At 54.4% G+C, this 18,278-nt stretch overlaps 3 protein-coding genes and 1 long non-coding RNA gene across 7 annotated transcripts; 2 read left to right on the forward strand and 2 right to left on the reverse strand.

The window, feature by feature from the left end:
- Positions 1–86: 86 nt before the first annotated feature.
- Positions 87–8,301, reverse strand: WDR46 (WD repeat domain 46). Its single transcript, XM_045497895.1, has 15 exons — positions 8,098–8,301; positions 7,780–7,992; positions 7,590–7,670; positions 7,337–7,449; positions 7,130–7,217; positions 6,899–6,960; positions 6,526–6,630; positions 6,286–6,436; positions 6,028–6,163; positions 5,735–5,834; positions 1,230–1,543; positions 987–1,081; positions 717–812; positions 455–568; positions 87–359 (listed from the first exon to the last, which is right to left on the reverse strand). The coding sequence occupies exons 1-15, from the start codon at positions 8,164–8,166 to the stop codon at positions 258–260; spliced, it is 1,839 nt and encodes a 612-aa protein (XP_045353851.1). The 5' UTR covers positions 8,167–8,301; the 3' UTR covers positions 87–257.
- On the forward strand, positions 1,541–5,396 carry LOC123608240. Its single transcript, XR_006717141.1, has 2 exons — positions 1,541–1,706; positions 3,808–5,396. It is a non-coding gene; the product is annotated as an uncharacterized LOC123608240 (long non-coding RNA).
- A 9-nt stretch (positions 8,302–8,310) lies between the features above and the next one.
- On the forward strand, positions 8,311–10,102 carry PFDN6 (prefoldin subunit 6). Of its 4 annotated transcripts, none has more exons than XM_045497905.1 (5): positions 8,311–8,421; positions 8,792–8,939; positions 9,186–9,256; positions 9,351–9,475; positions 9,708–10,102. In XM_045497905.1, exons 2-5 carry the CDS (start codon positions 8,876–8,878, stop codon positions 9,835–9,837), a joined length of 390 nt encoding a protein of 129 aa, XP_045353861.1. In that variant the 5' UTR covers positions 8,311–8,421; positions 8,792–8,875; the 3' UTR covers positions 9,838–10,102. The 4 variants fall into 4 exon arrangements, with proteins under 4 accessions (XP_045353861.1, XP_045353862.1, XP_045353860.1 ...); XM_045497906.1 differs by having other exon boundaries at positions 8,861–8,939; XM_045497904.1 differs by lacking the exon at positions 8,311–8,421 and adding an exon at positions 8,437–8,643 and having other exon boundaries at positions 8,861–8,939.
- A 655-nt stretch (positions 10,103–10,757) lies between these two features.
- On the reverse strand, positions 10,758–18,276 carry RGL2 (ral guanine nucleotide dissociation stimulator like 2). Its single transcript, XM_045497890.1, has 18 exons — positions 18,163–18,276; positions 17,749–17,948; positions 16,375–16,458; positions 15,938–16,116; positions 15,769–15,819; positions 15,383–15,680; positions 14,860–15,111; positions 14,671–14,774; positions 14,489–14,573; positions 14,319–14,387; positions 14,047–14,121; positions 13,426–13,458; positions 13,182–13,303; positions 12,989–13,084; positions 12,779–12,890; positions 12,374–12,664; positions 11,575–11,689; positions 10,758–11,445 (listed from the first exon to the last, which is right to left on the reverse strand). The coding sequence occupies exons 2-18, from the start codon at positions 17,905–17,907 to the stop codon at positions 11,234–11,236; spliced, it is 2,337 nt and encodes a 778-aa protein (XP_045353846.1). The 5' UTR covers positions 17,908–17,948; positions 18,163–18,276; the 3' UTR covers positions 10,758–11,233.
- Positions 18,277–18,278: the final 2 nt, after the last annotated feature.

The following is an 18,278-nucleotide window of genomic DNA, read 5'->3' on the forward strand; positions in this document are numbered from 1 at the left end:
GGACACCGTGACCCCTCAGATCCTAGAGTAGTCCCATGCTGGGCACAGGGAGGGGAACAGGTCCTGAGAATGATCTAGACACATTATCCAAAAAAACCCCACCTTCTTCTTTAATCCCAACCCAGCCCAGGAGCCAGCTGTCCCTACCCAGCTGGGGAAGGGGCATACTGCCCCCTCCTTATTCCAAGGAATAGGGTCATTTCCCCATGGGCAGTCGTGCGGGAAAGTGTTGCTCTCAGGCCATCCTTGGGCACGGCTCAGCGCAGAAATCTGTCCAGGGCAGATGGTCGGGCCCTCGTGGGCTTGGCCTTCTTCTCTTGCTTCTGCGGCTGCTGCTCAAGGCTCTGTCGGACTTTATCCTGGGTGGTGAGAGGGCGGCAAGGTAAGAAGTGGCAGGCTGGCAAGGGCAGAGGCCCACGGGACTCCTGGTCCACCCCCGCCAGTGATCATTTACCCGGTGCTCCTCATCCATGACCTTCCTCTTCCTCTTCACCAGGCTTGCTGTAGAACTGCGGCCCTTCTGCTTTGGCTTTGGCTGGAAAGGAGCCTTGGCCTCGGGGTCGTAGCCCTAAGAGAGGAGACAAGGGTAAAATCCATAAGAGCCTCAGAGACCAGGAACCGTGGCAGTACCATGTGCTGTGCCATACTTCTGGGGACATGGCACAGGGGAGGCTGTGAAGGGGGGAAGGGTCTGGGCACTTGGGCCTGATTCATACCAGCCTCTCTATCCGATCCTTCTTTTCTTGCTCCAAAGAGATGACATCAACCTCTGCCAGGGCTCGTGGGTCCAGACAAATGAGCTCTGCAGGTACCTGGAGGTGTCACGGAGGGACAGGAATGGGTAAGGAACCATAGGAGCCACAGGAGGATGATCCAAAGAGGGACAGAAGCCAGGGGGCTGCTGAATCCCACTCTTCCCAAGACCCCCGGGGCCATGGGGAGCTTTTCCTACCCCCAGCCCAAACCACATGCAGGTACATGCTCACCTTCTCCAGCAGGGCCTTCACCTCCCACTCCTGGCGCTGCTTTTGGCTCCTGTAAGGATTACTCTCCAGGCCGTCAAAGTTGGGCTCAGCAGCCCCTAGAAAGAGGGAGAAGCATGGAGCTATAAACAGAACCAAGTCCAGCCGCTCCAGCCCAACCAAGCCCTTTTGCTCCTGGCTATCACAAGCCAACCCACACTTCCATCCAGAGTTCATTCACTGGACCCCATCCTCTGGCCCACTCACCAGGTACCAGCATGCTGGTGATGCCCCCAGTGTGCCCCACCCCCAGCACATCTTCAAAGGGGCAGAAGTGAAGGCCATGCACGTGGCCTGAGAGCCGGTGGGTGAGGTAAGGCTGCTCCAGGGAGGGCAGGCTGGCCTTGCCCTGCCCCGCCCATATGTTGACCACGTCACCCATGCCTGCAGCCAGCAGTCCCCGCTGGGAAAAGACCAGGTGCCCTGCTCCCTGGGGCAGGGTCCGAGCACTCAGAGGCTGGAACGTCCCTCGTAAATCAAAGATCTTCAGCTGGTGGTCCAGGCCAGAGGTGGCCATGTACCTGGTAGAAACAGGGAGGTCAATTAATCTGCAGTGTGGGCTTACTGTGCAGGTCTATAGCCAAGTGCAAGCATAAAGTCTCGGTGGGGAGAAACAATTTTTATTTCCCTTTTACAGATGAGGAAACTGAAGCTCAGAGGAAGATAATCAAGTAAGAGTGAATAGTAGAGCTAGAATTCAAGTCCAGCCTGTCTCTTTAGTGTCTCTTCTCCCTCTTTTTTTTTTCTTTTAATATTTTAACATTTATTCATTTTTGAGAGACAGAATGTGAGGGGGGAGGGGCAGAGAGAGGGAGACACAGAATCCTAAGCAGGCTCCAAGTTCTGAGCTGTCAGCACAGAGCCCAATGCGGGGCTCAACCTCACAGACCATCATGACCTGAGCTAAAGTCAGACACTTAACTGAGCCACCCAAGCGCCCCATTAGTGTCTGCTGTCTTAATCAAAGGGACAGTGCACATACCCATCTGTACCTAAATGAGATGTTCCACTGTACCCACAGGGAGTACAGTGGCTCAGCAAAGAGAAGGATCAACAGCAGTGATCAGGGAGGACCTCTAGGAGCTGTTCTAGGTCATTCTCAAGAAACATAGCAAGTACAAATCGGGGCGCCTGGGTGGCGCAGTCGGTTGAGCGTCCGACTTCAGCCAGGTCACGATCTCGCGGTCCGTGAGTTCGAGCCCCGCATCAGGCTCTGGGCTGATGGCTCAGAGCCTGGAGCCTGTTTCCAATTCTGTGTCTCCCTCTCTCTCTGCCCCTCCCCCGTTCATGCTCTGTCTCTCTCTGTCCCAAAAATAAATAAACGTTGAAAAAAAAAAAAAATTTAAAGAAACATAGCAAGTACAAATGAATATCAGAGTGTGGAGATGGTGAAATGGAAGCAGAGGTCTGTTTTTGGGATCAGTGGGAAATGTCAGGAGGATCACAAGGGGACAAACAGCAGGGGCTCTTTAAACTCAGACTGAGGACCCAGAGTCCCCAGCACTGCTCTCCAGCAATGACAGACCACAACTGGAAGATTGTGAGGACCTGAGAAAACCTTAGGAAGTAATGAAGTAATAAGCTAGGAGGCCCTGCCCCACCCCCCCCTTTCCCTGGAAAAAGGGAGGGCAATCCTCTCAAGGAATCGTGCACTGTAGTTTGTTTTCCAAGGTTGGAGTTTCTATGTTCATGATGTTCCTCAGAGAGGGAGGCTAAAGGGCGACCAGCCAGGCCAGGGTATGTAAGTTTGCTAAGGGGCCACAGACTCTCTTTTTAGCCTTGGCTGTGAGCCAAAGAAGAGGGTACCAAAGGACTCCTATGAAAGGGACTAGCCTAGTGATGGGGCTGAATAGAGGCCCAGCTGGACACTTCTCCTCACAAGACAATCAGGGCCCCAGCTGCATCAGATGGAAAGACCATCAATGCAAACCAGGAATTACGGAGGGCTCCTGGGACACAGGTCACACCCTTCAGTCAACCCACAACTCAAGGGAACATACTGGCTTCTCTCCCCACACATACCTGCCTTTGGGATCCCCTGCACAAATACCAGCCCACTGACCAGAGGGCATCCAGGCTACACTACCATGCTACTAACCCTGCAGAAAACAGTCTAGTTCTAAGAATCCCATCCAGTCCTAATGCCCGCTTCCAGAATGCCTCGAGGAAGCCAGTAAGCCTCATCTTGAGCCCCTGTGGCTTATCTGAGGTGCTCTTGAGAAGGACCAGAGATAAGCAGAGTTGGGCCAAGATCAAGGACCAGAGCTGTACTCAAGGTGTTGACCAAATCTCAGGAAACTACGTGATTAGGCCTCGGGCACAGCAGCAGCTGACCAAAGCAGTCTAGGGAAGGCAAACGACAACATAGGTTCAATGGCCCACAGAAAGCATTCTCCTAAAGCCAAACTGGCACAAATACAGAGTAAAAATGGTTGAAGCATATCTCTCGGCCCCTAAGGTACAACTACGGGAGGGCAAGGGGGTCTGAGCATCTGGAAAGTTTTTATAAGTTGGGGACTACTGGGCTATTCCTTTTCCAGACTTTAAAAAAAAAAAAAATTTTTTTTAACGTTTATTTTTGAGAGTGCATGCAAGCATGCAACTGGAGGGGCAGAGAGAGACAGAGAGAGACACAGAATCCAAAGCAGGCTCCAGGGTCTGAGCTGTCAGCACAGACCCTGATGCGGGGCTCGAACTTGCAAATTGTGAGATCATGACCTGAGCTAGGGTCAGACGCTTAATGACTGAACCACCTAGGCGGCACCCCCCCCTTTTTTTTTTACAGACTTTCTTTGAAACCATTTGAAAATAAAATGATGGAGTTCACATTTCATGTACAAGATTCCTGAGCAGCAGTGTAAAAGAAGGAAAGCAGATTAGTATGCCAGCAGCACCCAGGACTTGCCAGCAGGAGGAACAATCAGAGGCTGGAAAGTGTCTGTGAATATCACATGTGTTCAATAGGAGGCAGCAACAATGGACAGAAATGGACTTCAGAGAGGCCCTTGAGGGGAAAGCAGCCAGGACCTCAAAGGGGAGCATGGGCAGTAATGAAAGGATGCCACCAAAACAAGCAGTAGAGCCTGGGCACCCAGAAAGCACCCAGTCAACAGCAATTTGGTTCCTGCCCTTACTGATGGCTGAAGATCACAGGGCAATGGAGCTAGCTGGAGGTGTCCAGTCAAATTCTGGGTGACTGGAAAGTGTGGCAGAAAAGGAGCAAGCCTGGAGGAACTCTGGGGAGTGGGGTGACCTATCCCGCGATGGACACATTAAATCTGGGGCAACAGAAGACAACTTAGTAGGAACTAAGCGTGTCTCCTGGCTAATCGTTTCTGTCAACCACAGTCCCGTTTCTGAACATAAAGTAGAATACTGCCCCATGACAGGCTCAACAGCCCATTCACCCTTGTACCCCCAGAACCTCAGCACAGAGCCTAGTCCACAGCAGGTGCCCAGTGAGTGCCTGACAATGAAAGGAATTAAGAGGAACATCCACTGATCCCATTAGAGGGAACTCATGCGGAAAACAGTACACCAGGTCCGCACATATGTACGCATCAGACAGCACAGCTGAGCAGCGGCAAACTCTCAGGAGAGGCAGCAATTCGAAGCAGGCCCCCTACTCCTACCCCTCACATCACCAGCCAGAACTCAAGAGAACAATCATCTTCAAGGATGCCAGTGGTGAAAGCCAGTGCTCCGTACTCCCTGGGCACCACGCTAAACCCTACAGGCTTTAACTCGTGTTGACACCAGCCGCCTGTGACAGCCTATGAACTAAGCCCAGGGCTTGGCAAACTACAGCCCATGCAGCAAACAAATCCAGCCCACCACCTGCTTCTGTACAGCCCTGGAGCTCCAAATGGTTTTTACATTTTTAAGTAGTAGGAAAAGATAAAAAATCTTTTGAAACAGGTGAAAGTTACAGGAGATTCAAATTTCAGTGTCTGCAAAGTAAGTTTTACTGGAGCACAACCACATGCTTTCATTGGCTTCTTCTGGGGCTGCTTCTGCACCACAAGAGCACAGGAGAGAGGTCAACACCAACACCACATATGGCATCTCATCTCTGCACCACTGTGGGCACACCACAACTCACAAGGACACCATTATAACTGGACAACGTTTCAAGCGCCACCTATCTCACGATCTGTGTGAAAGAGGTTTTCAAAGACAAATAGGTAAAATCTCTTCCCAGATCAATGCTAACAAGCATTTGCAAATGAGTTTGATGATTTAGAATACTGTAACTTTTAACCGTAACTGAGCAAAATGTTATCCTCAAAAAGAGGAATCCAGTTCTTCCCATCAGACCTGTATTACAAAAATGCTATATTCAATTATTATATTCTAAGTTTTATTGCCTAAAAATTTGTGACGCTTTGTTTTCTCTTAAGTACCTACATAACATGCTTGAATTTCCCTCTCAGCTAGCAAAACCTAAAGTCTTTCTATTTGGCTCTTTACAGAAAAAGCTTCCTGCCGCTTGAGCTAGATACTCATCCCCACTCTTGGGGTGATGAAAGAGTGTGTGGCACACAGAGGTTATGGAGTGTGCCCATGCTTACGTGGCCCGTCAGTGGTTAACACCAGGATTTAAATCTGGGCAGCTTGACTGCAAGTCTATGCTCCTAAAGGCATACTGCTTTCTATACTCTTCTACCCAGCGGCGACCTCCCCAGCACCTCATGACCAAACAAGTGACTTACGTGCCTGTAGAATCTACTGCCACAGCCCGGACCCCTCCACGATGACAGAGAATCTTTGCCAGTGGCTCCTTCATGGCTGGACTCCATAAGGACACAGTCCCTGGATGTGAGAGAAGAGGAGCTGAAGTTATCAACAGGCGCTAAGGGGATTATACCTGGGAAAGATGGGGTCTCAAGGCCAACAGGTATCAAGAGAGAGGAATAGGGGCTATCTAAAGGGATGTGCAAAGTGCAAATATAGAAGCAAAGCAGGTCAGGATGATCAAAGAGTCAAAGCTCAGCTAGAGACCAACCATTGCTGTGTCCGAGATGGATAACAGCATTGTAAGGGTTCTTGGTCATGACATCCAGCCGTCCAGCCCGAGCATTCAGAGCTGCCACGATCTTTCCCACTGACACATCCAGGTAGGTCAGAAACCCTGTCTCTGACTGAGAGAAAGAGAGAGATCAGAATGAGTCCTGATTGCCCTCTGTCCTTCTAGTGGGATCCCAGAGAAGAAGCAGTCTTCTCAAGGGCTGCCGCCCAGTCCCCGTGTTCCATTGCCACTCACGGCCGTGGCCAGAAGGAAGTGAAAAGGCAGGAACTCAAGCCGCGTGACACGGTCACAGCGGCGGATACAGTGGAGCTCGATGCCCTGGTTGTCATAGATGTGAAGCCAACGATTCTGAGCGACGGCAAACAGTGCCTCTGAATGCAGAAACCTGGGGAGGAAGGCAAGAGTGGTTCAGTGGGATGGGGTCAAGGGACCGTCATTCAATCGAGAATGGGATGCCTCGCCCCCCCCACTGACCGGATGTCCCGCACTGCCTCCATGACGTTGATCTCGCACATGAGCCTCTTTGTTACCCAGTCAAGGGTGGCCACATGACCCCGGCGCCCTCCAAAAGCCAGGTGTCTGTTAGAGGTGGGGAACAGGCAGTGTCAGTGCAGGGAAGCACCGTGACTCAGACCATCTGAGGTATGCCCCACACCAGCCCCTCCTCTCCAATGAGACATTTTACATGCTCAACCTCACATGCAAGCAAATCACAGGACCACCCCCCCCACACCCTCCGCCATCATCTGCCTAAACATACACTGGCCTGGCTGAGGTGAACATGGCTGAAGTGTTTAAGGAGATGCAACCATATCCTAGTTCAAGAGTCACTGACATCCAGCCTTACCTTCCAGTTCGGGAGTAATTCAGTCTGTAGGGTCCAAACTGCCGCAAGTTCAAATCAAAGTGCTAGGAAAGGGAATATCATTAAAAAAAGGGGGGGGGGGGAGAGAGAGAGAGAGAAAGAAAGTCAAGAAATAACTGGCTCCTTTCAATAATTCCCTCTTGTAGTCCCCACTTCCGTCTTGCTCTGCACCACCAATGTAGCCAGTAGCCCCTTTTCCAATCTCAGACTCACCTTGGCTGCACTTGCAATATCCACAGCCTCCACAATGTCCACCTGGCGTATCTTTGCCGTGTCCTCCCCATCCTCCCCTTCCAGAAACCTAGGAGTGAGTATTAGCAGTAAAACTTCCTAATATGAAGTGGGTGTACCAGCGTGAAAATGATAAGGGACAGCCCCATAAAGCAGGGCCTGGGGAGGCCCACACGAGAGTCCACTTACCCGGGTTCCTCAGCAAGAAGCAGCTCAGAGCGAGCAGCTTTAATGCTTATTTCCTGTTCCTCAGCTTCAGCCACTTCAAGTCGGCTTCGGGTTTTGGATTTCGAATGCGGCAGCTATAAGATCGTTGGTGGTGGAGAGGTGAGAGAAGAACTGGACATTATGTAGGATTCCGCGAGAGCCACACAGCCCCCCTCCATCCCCACTCATATACTCTCGGGCTGCAACCCTTCCCCACTCTCTGGCTGGTCCTCACCTTTTTGGATTTGTCAATGCGACAGAACTTCTGAGCCACCTCCACAGGGACGGGGGCAGGGCCTGGAAATGGATCCTGGGCCTGGGGAAGGAGGTAATAATTAGAAGACAGGCTAGGGCTGACCCCCAACCCTCGCACGCGTAAAGTACAAGGCGACTTGCCCCACCACCTTATCAGGTCCCAGGCTCACCCCGGACAAACTCCGCTGAGGCTCCGGATTCCTCCGCTCTCGGGGTTTCTTCGGGAGCTGAGGCTTTCTGGAGAACCGAGACTTTTTTGGGATGTTAGTGTTCTTTGGCCTCTGGTGGCGGAGCTCACGATTCCTTTTCTTGTTACCAGGGGGCCCCGGAGAAGCTCCGGCAGCGGTCAGAGTGGTTTCTTCCTCCCAGTACCTCCGGGGTTTCTACGGGCAGAGCAGGAGCTCTTAACACTCCGCAGCCCGCGCCGCGCCCCGCCCCCCGCGACCCCACAGCTAAAAACTTCTCTTCCACCCCAGGGAGGTCTCTACCTTCTTCTTGGCCTGAAGTCTGTTCTTCTTGGGCGGGACATCTCTGCTCGGTTTGGGGACTGTCTCCATCTAGCCCACCCGAACGACGATCCACGTGCAAAACTCCTCTCAGCTGTCTCACAGTCGGCTTGGAAACTCCCGGAAATCGGCCGGCCCTCATCCAATCAGCGCCGTACCAGATCTGAAGCCTTCTAAGCGCCATCTTAAATGAGGGCTCTCGCGCGCGCGCTCTCTCTCTCGCGCTCTCTCTCTCTCTTGAGGGGCGGGGCCGGCGTTGGCCCCGCCGTCTGGAGCAGCAGCTTATGCCCGAGTAATGAATGAAAGGTAGTCTGAGGCTGGGGCCCAAGAAACAATACAGTTTCTCTTTCCGGCTTCGTTTCCCCATCTTGCCTAAACCTTCCCGAGTCCAGTCTTTTTTGGCGGAACACCATTCATTAAACCTGCCCAAACTACAGTTCCCGACATGCGTAGGAGGACAACTTCCGGCACCCTCTTTTCCCAGCATCCTTTGTTTACTTCCAGGTTTAGTAATAGTGAAGGGAGAACGTGAGTAGGGCTGGGTTACGGTTGAGGGGTTTGGGGGTCTTAGCCTCAGCCGCCTCCCCCTGGGACCGGGATAGAGTGGCTCTGCGGGACGGGGAGAGGCTGCGGTGCCCCGGGAGGGTGTCTGTCAACAGTGCTGTCATTTCCGCAGGCCAGGCCAGAAAGGGGAGCTTGAGTACCTCCCAGAGTTAGACTTGCGCCCCTCTCCCGCTCCCCGCAGGCCTTCGTCCCCGCCATGGCTGAGCTAATCCAGAAGAAGCTACAGGGAGAAGTGGAGAAATATCAGCAGCTACAGAAGGGTAAGGGAGCAGGGTCGGTGTGGCCTCGCCCCAATCCCTTCACTCACAGTCCAGAGCCAAACCAAGATAATGTTTCTGCCCGAGTCCCCGCGGGCAGCTCCTTCCCCCATCTCAGTGCTCTTCCCCACCCACTGACCAGCCGCCCCGTCCTTGCCTACTTCCTCAGCTCCATTTTGTTCTCTCCAGCATTGGGGTCAGGCGGCACATTTGATGTTGCTAATCAGACCTTTCCCCCCCAACCCCCAGACTTGAGTAAATCCATGTCAGGGCGGCAGAAGCTTGAGGCGCAACTAACAGAAAATAATATTGTGAAGGAGGTGAGAGAGGGATTTGCGGGGCGGGGTGGGGGTGGGGACGAGGAGGGACCTATACTGGCAGTGATTGATCATTTATGTCCCATCCCTCCACCAGGAACTGGCCCTGCTAGATGGGTCCAACGTGGTCTTTAAACTTCTGGGTCCTGTGCTGGTCAAACAGGAGCTGGGGGAGGCTCGCGCCACAGTGGGGAAGAGGCTGGACTATATCACAGCTGAAATGTGAGTCTTTCTTCCACGAGCCTGCAATGCACCCGTCAGGGCTGGGGGAGAGGTGTTCCAAAACCATTATAGTGTAGCTCCAGAGTACCCCCCTCCCCCTAGTTGTCCAGTTCCTCCAAACCCTCCCCCAGATCTCAAAGTTCCTCCCCATCAATCTCTTCCTTGCTTTCATCACCTTCCTTAGTAAGTCCCATTAATTTCTTACTTGCTTGTCTCTCTTGCCTCTCTTCAGTAAGCGATATGAATCGCAGCTCCGCGACCTCGAACGGCAGTCAGAGCAACAGAGGGAGACCCTGGCTCAGCTGCAGCAGGAGTTCCAGCGGGCCCAGGCAGCCAAGGCAGGGGCTTCTGGGAAGGCCTGACCCCGTGGTGGGGGGAGGGGGAGGGGAGGGAATGAGGCAGCTCTAGGGTCTATACTGTAGCTAATAAAATGTGAAAACACCTGGCTGTTTTCTGACCAGCCACTTCTGTCATAATTGTCTCCCATCCGTCCCCCGGGCCCCTTTCACTTTATATATACACCACCTATATTACTCCCTCAGATCCCAAATTCTTGTAACTGGAATCTCTCTGTGGCAGAGTAATCCTTTCTTTCTTGAGAGTAAAATCTGAAATGTCTCAAACCTACTTCTTGCCTGTATGTGCAACGCTGAATTCTCCCTTATCTTGGGTGGCAAACCCCTTTAAGAAACACGGGAAGGGCATTTGCATCACAACAGTTGTTGGGAATGTCAGTTCAATTGCTGGACTCACAGTAATCTAAACAGACCACAGGGTGAAATGTGGTGACCCTCCTTGCTATGATTTCTTGCCATCTTCCAAATAGCCCTGGCATCTCTCGTCAGTCTCTTTCTGGAATGTGTTTGAATGTAGCTTAGACGGATTTGAAATCCCAACATGGAATGCTCCAAGTTTAGACAGTATCCACAGAGTTGTTCTTCCTTTTCTTTGTCCTAAAATTGTTTCTTACAAATTTTCAACCGGGGGTTGTCCTTCATATGGATCACTTTAATTGGGTGGGTGGTACTTGACATGGGTCTGTGACAACTGCGGAGAAAAACTTAAGAGCAAATAAAAGGACTGGGGTGGAGGGGTTGCTGGGGAGCAATTTCCCCACAAAAACTTGTGGGGAAACTGTTTTCACCAACACCTCACTTTCAGCAATGGGATAGAAATGGGGAGAAAACACTGGCCTCCTTCTTGTTACTTGGCGTCTACCTTCAGCCAACTCTCTACCCCCACTCCCAGCAGCTAGACCATACACACTGCAACAACAAGGGAGTAGAATTTACGTAGTGTTTTGGTTTATTATCTTAGTGTTGTCACAGTGACAGGAAACCCCACAGTAGGAAAAAGAGAACTCCTACTAGAACCTACTTCTTGCCATCCCCTCTCCCCAGGGCTCAGAGCCTCTAGGCTTTTCTTCTCTCCCTCCTTGCAGGCCTTTCCTTGGCCCTTGGCATGCTAGCATGTGGCCAGGAATCAGAAACCGATTCCATTTTCTACCACTAGCTGTGTGCCGCATTCATGGAAAGTAGGGAGCTACACACAGGTATCCAACTTGGTTACCAAGATTACCAGTTCCCCCAAAGCTGAATCCCTCAGCCGTCTGGTAAACCAGTGGCACTTCACTGCCCCAGGGTGGCTGGCCACCTTTCTGGGTTTCTTCCCAGTGCAACATGACTGCCACCATTCAGGATGGCTACCCACATCTGCTGTGGCCACCATAAGTTTTGTTGTGCCGGCAGGGCTTCCTCCTCAGAACAGTGCCCGGGCAATCTTCCTCCCTGTGGCCTTGATCCTGGGAAAGGAACCCCCTCCTCCCTCACTTGGGGGAGTTCCTGAGGCAGAGGGGCTGCTGGTGAGACCCAGTGTAGCAAGAGAGGGCCTTCGCCGCTGCCGTAGGAGGAAATCGTGCGAAGCTCCATCCATAGCGTAGAAGACGTTAGCCGAGGGTGGGATGGTCAGCTCTGTGTGTTCAGAGAGGGAGTGTCGAGAACAAACATGGTCATTCCCCCCACAACCACCTGGTTGTGGACGCCTTCCCACTGCTGGGCATAGCTCTCCGCCCAAATCTGACTTCCTTCATGGCCTCTCACCTCGCTCCCCCGGTAGCAGCTGCACTAGCTCATACTCCGAAGCCACTGCAGAATCACGATTGTTTTTTTTAAGGACACGACTGATGACACTCGGAGCCTTGTCCTGGCTTGTCACCTGGCAGGACAGAGACCAAAAGGACAATAAATTGGCCATCACCTCTGCTTTCTAGCCTTTCAGTTCTAACCACTGATCCCAACCAAAAATGGTTACCGGTGTCAAACACTTTAGAATGAACAGGGAAACCCTATACGGTGGTTCCCTGTACCGCACAAGCCTATACTCCATGGTGTCCAGTGAAATAGGGCTGCTTCCCTATGACAAAACTGCTGTTGGTTCTGAAAATCTAATATGGCCACCAAAATTCAAGGTGCAGCAGCTAGCTAATACAAAGTAGCCTTTAAAATAAAACAGCTGCCATAACTTGGGGAGCCTGGGGTGACTCAGTCAGTTAAGCATCCGACTCCTGGTTTCAGCTCAGGTCATGATCTCACGGCTCTTGAGATCAAGTCCCGAGCTGGGCTCCGCACTGACAGCATGGAGCCTGCTCAGGATGCCCTCTCTCTCTCCCTCTCTCTCCCTCCCTCCCTCTGTCCCTTCCCCACTTATGTGCGCACACTCTCTCTGTCCCTCTCAAGATAAATAAATAAACTTAAAAAAGATAAGAAAACAGCTGCCATAACCAAAGGTCAGAATTAAAACTAGAATCATCCTCTTCTTGGCTATTCAAACCTAAGACAACACCTGTAGCCCCACAAGGCATCATCCTTCACCCCTACCCCCAGCCCACAGCTTCCTCACCAAGATGCTCTTGTAGACGCTTCCATCTTCCCCCAGCTCCATCTGGACTCGGATGATTCGGCAATCAGAGGCCCCTGGCCCAGGCCCCCCTCCCCCACATCCAGTCCCCCTGGAGGCCCCCTCTGCACCCCCACTGAGTGGGGAGCCACAGGAGGCGGAGCGGCGGTGACCTCGAGAAGGCCTGGGAGAGGACGCTGGGGGAGAGAGGTGGCTGGGGTCAGCCGGACTGTGCAAAGATGGAGTGCTTTCCAGGGCAGAGTCCAGAGATGAGACAGATGGCCACTTCATGTGCTGGGGACAAACAACATGGGGGACTGGCATGAAGGCAGAGAAGTCAAGCAAGAAACATTCACAAGGGCAGGTTCAGTGTTGAGTCAGAGGTCAGAGATCAGGAACAGGGCTCACCTGGGCCAGCCGCGTCAGCAGAGGGGCAGGGGCTCCAGGTACGTCACCTCCCCCGACGTTGGGCCGGTCCCAGGAGACAAGAGGGGTGGGACCTCCAACAGAGCCCAGAACCCTGGAGTGGCAAGAGACGGGGAGGGTCAGAAGAAGAAGGGCTCTTCTCCCAAGTAGCTTCCCCAAGATGCTACCCCCCCTACCCGCGGACTCCCTCACTCTGTCCACTGTGAGATGACCAGCGTTGGCCGAAGCACCCGTGGGGCAGGAGGGTCACTGGTACCAGATGGCTCCACCTCACAGGACACTCGATGGCTGTGAACGGGGGGAAATGGGCAGAAGTCAGGACGTGACACACCGATCCCCACACTCAACCCCAGCCCTGGAGTCCCAACCTTGCCCAGCCAGTCACCTCTGGGCCTCTGTCAGTGGCCGGAGCCCCTGTAGCCACCGCTGAATATCAGGGTCAGGTCGGAGGTCATAGCCACGACATTCGTTCTGGAGCCGCCGCAGTTCCGAAAGGACAGCAAACTCCTAGGAAGGAGCCCACAGTCTGCAGGAGCCAAAACTCAGGGACCCCCGACTTTCCCCATCTCCCTCCCCTTCCTGGGACATGACTAGAGATGTCTAGCATCCGGCCCATGCACTCCCCTCACCTTCCTCCGCTTGTCAAAATTGATGTATCCGTTCTGCAAAAATAATGGGGATGGGGTGAAGCCCAACCCTGCCACAGAGAGACTACCCCTTTCCAAGCACACACACATCCACATTCAACTCACACACACTTCATTCACTAGGCCTCTGACTCCTCCATCCTTTCCCTGGCTCCCCCTCACTCCCGTCATGCCCTAAGCCCCCTACTTTACCCTTGAAATTGAATGGTCACAGGTAGAAAGGGTGTCCATTTCATAGATGAGAAAATCAGGGCTCAGAGACAATGAGGAACTTGCCCAAAATCTCAATGTTTGTTTATTTAACAAATGCTACATATGCTTACATTTAGGGCATGTTCTAAGCACTTGCCAAACATTAATTCACTTAATCCTCATAATAACAGACTGACATAGACACTGTCACTGGTTTCCTGTTTACAGATCACTAGGCACAAAGAAGTCAAGCAACTTGCCCAAGTAACAGAACCAGAATTCTGGCAATCTGGCTCGAGCCCTGGAGTTCAAGCGCTAACACCCCACGGCACCTTTCTGGAAGGTCTGTCTGGCCCTGAGGCCCATTTGTTCCCTCATCACAATGCACACATTAACACACACACCACCGACCTCCAGCTCATCCTTGGAGGCTGCATCCAGCATCACCAGGTCCTTCAAGAAGGTGCCAAGATATGGGACCACACCCTGAGGTCAGAGGTCAGGATTAGACGCCCCCGCCCCTGATCTGAGAGCTCTCCATTGCTCTGCACTTTCCTATCCCATTGTCTTGAAGGACAAATTTAATTCTCCCACCCCGCTATGCCTCCCCTCTACATCCCTCAGTCTGCTGCCCCCCACACACTCCTTACTCCTTCACAACCACCCCCCAACTGGTCACTCACCCCACCCCGGGAGCCAGACCTCGGGGTCTTCTTGGAATTTGGCTCCAGAGAGGGCTGCAGCTTCGCCTCCTGGGCGGGGGGAGGGAGGGGACAGAACGAGGAGATATAGGTGTGGCACGTGTGGCACGGGGAGCAGGGGTGGCTGGGAACACCAGGGAATAGGGCCTCACCTGCAGGAGGAGCTCCCGGCTCTGGGAATAATTATCCTCCTCGGAGAAAATCTGGCAGAGGCTGGAGAAGACTCTGAGGCTGTCCCTGAGGGGTGGAAGGCAGCAACCTTGAGGATGGGCCAGGCTCACCCCCACGCCTCTTCCCAGCCCTCAGCTCCAGGCCGGTGCCCCATCCTCCCCACCTGGCTGCTTCTCCCCAGGCTGCTCGAAGCCTGTGGATGGGGCTGGACTGCAGGGCCGACACAACAGCATAAACCGAAGAGAAGTTTCGGAGCAGACGACACTCCTGTGGAGGTCACAGAGGCAGGCCAGAGCTTTGGGACCTCTCTCTCAACACCTGGGTCCCCAACGAGGCCAAGCCTCTCTCTTACCTCTGCCACACGGATCCACTTCTCCAGGAGCCGAGCCCTCTGGGGAGGACGGAGTGGCCGAATGGTCACCTCTCCAGGCCCCTCTCCAGTTGAGGTAGCCCCCAGGACAGAGCTGACCACAGCCCCTGCCACCTTGTTGAACTGTGTGACAGTAGCTCTGACGGATGGGCAGAGGTGGGAATGTCCTGGCCGGTCTCTATGACCCCACAGGCTCCCCAGGCACTGAGAGGGGACCAGATTGAGAAACAGCTCCTGCAGGGCAGAGGTCAGAGGTTAAGGTTCATAGTCAAGCGAGGTCAGCCTTCCAATATCAAAGGTGTGAGGATCTCAGGTGGCCAAGGAACCAAAGGGGCACAGGGTGTGAAGGGTAACAATCAAGGGGAAAGGGAGAAAGGTCAAAACTGAGTGGACAGAGGAAGCTGGGAGCTGGATCAGGAAGGGTTGGAAGCAAGGAAAGGATCTGGAGTGAGGGAGAGGTTAGTAAGGGGGAGGGGGGGGATGGGGTCAGAGGTCAGGGTCTCACCGCATCTAGCAGGGTCAGCTGTTCGGCCAAGTGGTCAGCGAGGAACACCAGGACATCCGTGGGGTCAGCAGGGGGGTCGCCGGGGAGGGCCAGGGACTTAGGAAGGTCTGGGGCCTGGGGGTCCACCCGGGACCGGAGGTTGCGGATGAGGTCAGCGCTGCCCCCCCCAACACCCTCCCCTGCTGCATACCCTGTCCGAAGCAAGAAGCTCTCAAGCCGGTCAAGCTGACCCTTGACCTCAGAGCCAAAATCCTCAGGGTGAGAGGCCAGCCAGGTTGACAGTACAGAGATGGCTACCCTGGGAGAAGGGGAAGCAGCCAGGGGTCAGGTATCAAGCTGCAGCTCAGCCAGAGGGAACTGTGAGGTTAACAGTCGGGGTCACTCACCCTATTGTCCTCTCTAGTTCATCAGTAGGATGAGATTCAAGAGCTTCCAGCCTGGAAGAAGAGATTCTATCTGCCCATTTTTTCCCAACCCCCAGTGGCTTTGACTACTTTGGTGGGATTTTCTGGCTTTAGAAAGCCAGATACCATCTTGGTCTCTTATGACCCTGACCTGTCAGCCACAAGCCCTAGCAGGGCAGGCGTGGAGGTGAAGGCCCGGTGGGTGGCCAGGAAAGCTGATGTGAAGGTCACGTCAGCCCCTGATGTCCGAGCATCCAGCAAGTGTCTGACCAGGGCCTCCAGAGTGCCAGCTCGGAGCCTTCGAGAGGAACGCGGGGGAGGCGTTGGGGCCTGTTGGAGACAGAAGGACAATTACTGACCCTTTTTTCACCTTTGCCCCTAGATCTCTGGGGAAAATCCCAGACCTAGGAGATGGTCCAGGCTCGTCATATGAGATTCAGAGAGGGCAAAAGACTTGATCTAAGTCACATGGCAGAGTCCAGGTCTCTAGACCTCCAACTTAGCACTCTGGCCAAAAAGTTGGCCAGAGGAAAGGGGGCTGGGTGGTGATGATGGATCAGAGGTGAGAAGCCAAAGTCAGGATCTCACCAGGGGATCAAGAGGCCGATACTGGCGGCTTGTGACAGTAAAGATGGCACCATCCTCCTCCTCATCCCAGACAGACACAGGGGCCTGGAGGAGCAAGGAAGGGGAAGTCAGACAATCCCACACCACCCCGCACAGGCCCCAGCCCTCACCCCCAGGCCCTACTCCTCCCTCTGTACCCCTCACCTGTGGTGGCGGGGGACAGTACCAGCGAGTGCGAGGGGTGGGGGGGGCTGGTGACCCCAGGTCTCCCCCACTGGGGCCCAGACAGCCCCCCCCAAGCCGCCTCAGGGCCCGGTGGAGTCGAGGGGGTGGCAGTGGGGAGGTGGGTGGGATGCACGAACCCTGGGCCTGGAGACCGCTGTGGCCCTTTCCCCCCAGAGCTGAACCCCAACACAGCACAGAAGCAAGGTGCAAGGGGAAGCGAGAGAGGCAGAAAGCCAGAGGCAGAGACCTTGAGAAGCTGGAACCTCAGTCACAGGCACAGCCGCAAGCTCCGCCCTCCCCCCCCTCCCCCGCAGGAACTGACCGAGCCCTAAGAGATAGTCCTTCCCCTTAGCCCCCTTCCCCCTGGTCCCTCAATGCTGGAGACCCCCTCGAGGTGGCGGCTCAAATCCCAGTACTGGAAGGAGAAGGGGAAGTTGGGATGATTGGGGAGGAGGGGGGGCGCAGACTCAGAGTCACGTGGCCCCAGCCCCTCCCCCAACCGATCCCGAAAAACCAGCCCTGCCAGTCACCCTGCCCTCACCCAGTCTCTGGACCCAGGAGTCCAGGGCCTTGGGGCCCCGAATCCAATTTCTGGCCCCTCCTGAGGCCCCGAATCCTGCTTCTGGCCACCACCATTAGTCCCGGAGGAAAGCTGGTTACCCCCCCATACACACTCAATCTGGGATCTTTCCTCCAAAGTCGGAGAACCTGGGCTTCCCGCCTCCACTTATTGCCCAGCAGGAGAGGGGGAGGGGTCACAAAATCGAAGGGTTCCCTCCCAATCCCAGAGTCAGAGGAGTCGGTTACTGTGGAAACAAACCCCTCCCCGCCAAACAAAAACAAGGAGGGAGACAGGGACCAAGACACAATGCCCAAAGAGGCAGGCACACTCCTGCATAAGCAGGTAGAGCCTGAGACCCGCAGGACAGAGAGCCAGACGCTCTGGCAGTAACAGGGAAGGTTCCTGCGGGCAGGTCCTGAGTCACACTGCCACAGAGAACCACAGAAATTCCGGGACTCCCCGCAGCGGGGAGACAAGCAGCCACCCAGCAAGGGGCGCGGAAATAACTGAGGCTGAGGGAAAGAGATGCAGGGACACACAGACACCAGAGAAAGGTGGAGAGTCTCCGAAATTTATACCTCCCCGACTTCCCACCACCCGCGTCTCACCTCGTCTTCTTCCTCCTCCTCCTCTTCCTCCTGCCCCCCGCCCACGCCCTGGCCACTTGGGCCCCCACCCTCTTCGGGGTCTCGGCTCCGGAAGCTGCTCAGCACGACTCCCCCGGGGGGGCTCGTGTCCCAAAGCAGCCGCAGGGGCCGCGGGAGCATGGCCGAGTGAAGGAATCAGCGGGGTCGGGCCATGGGGGCGCCTGGGGAGAAACGGAGGGGGGGGGGCAGGTGGAGAGTCAGGTTGGCGCGGGGGATCGGGGAAGAGAGGGACGCGGGTGGGTGCCTAGGTAACCGTATGGAGGTCCTGGGGGGGGGCAACATAGGAGTGGAATATGGGGGGCCCTGGTGCATTTGGGGGATGAGGGGGTCACGAGTACGGGAACGGGCAGGGTCACAGGGTGTTCTGGCTCTGACCTGCTCGGGAATGGTGGGAGCAGCGCGGGTCCCGGGCCGCTGTTCCCGTCGGTCTCCAGTCCCCAAACGAGTCCCTGGACCGAGTCCCCTCCTCGGCTTTTCCGCACCCCCGTTAC

The sequence above is a fragment of the Leopardus geoffroyi genome, chromosome B2, assembly GCF_018350155.1.
Source record: "Leopardus geoffroyi isolate Oge1 chromosome B2, O.geoffroyi_Oge1_pat1.0, whole genome shotgun sequence".
Taxonomy (NCBI): Eukaryota; Metazoa; Chordata; class Mammalia; order Carnivora; family Felidae; genus Leopardus; species Leopardus geoffroyi.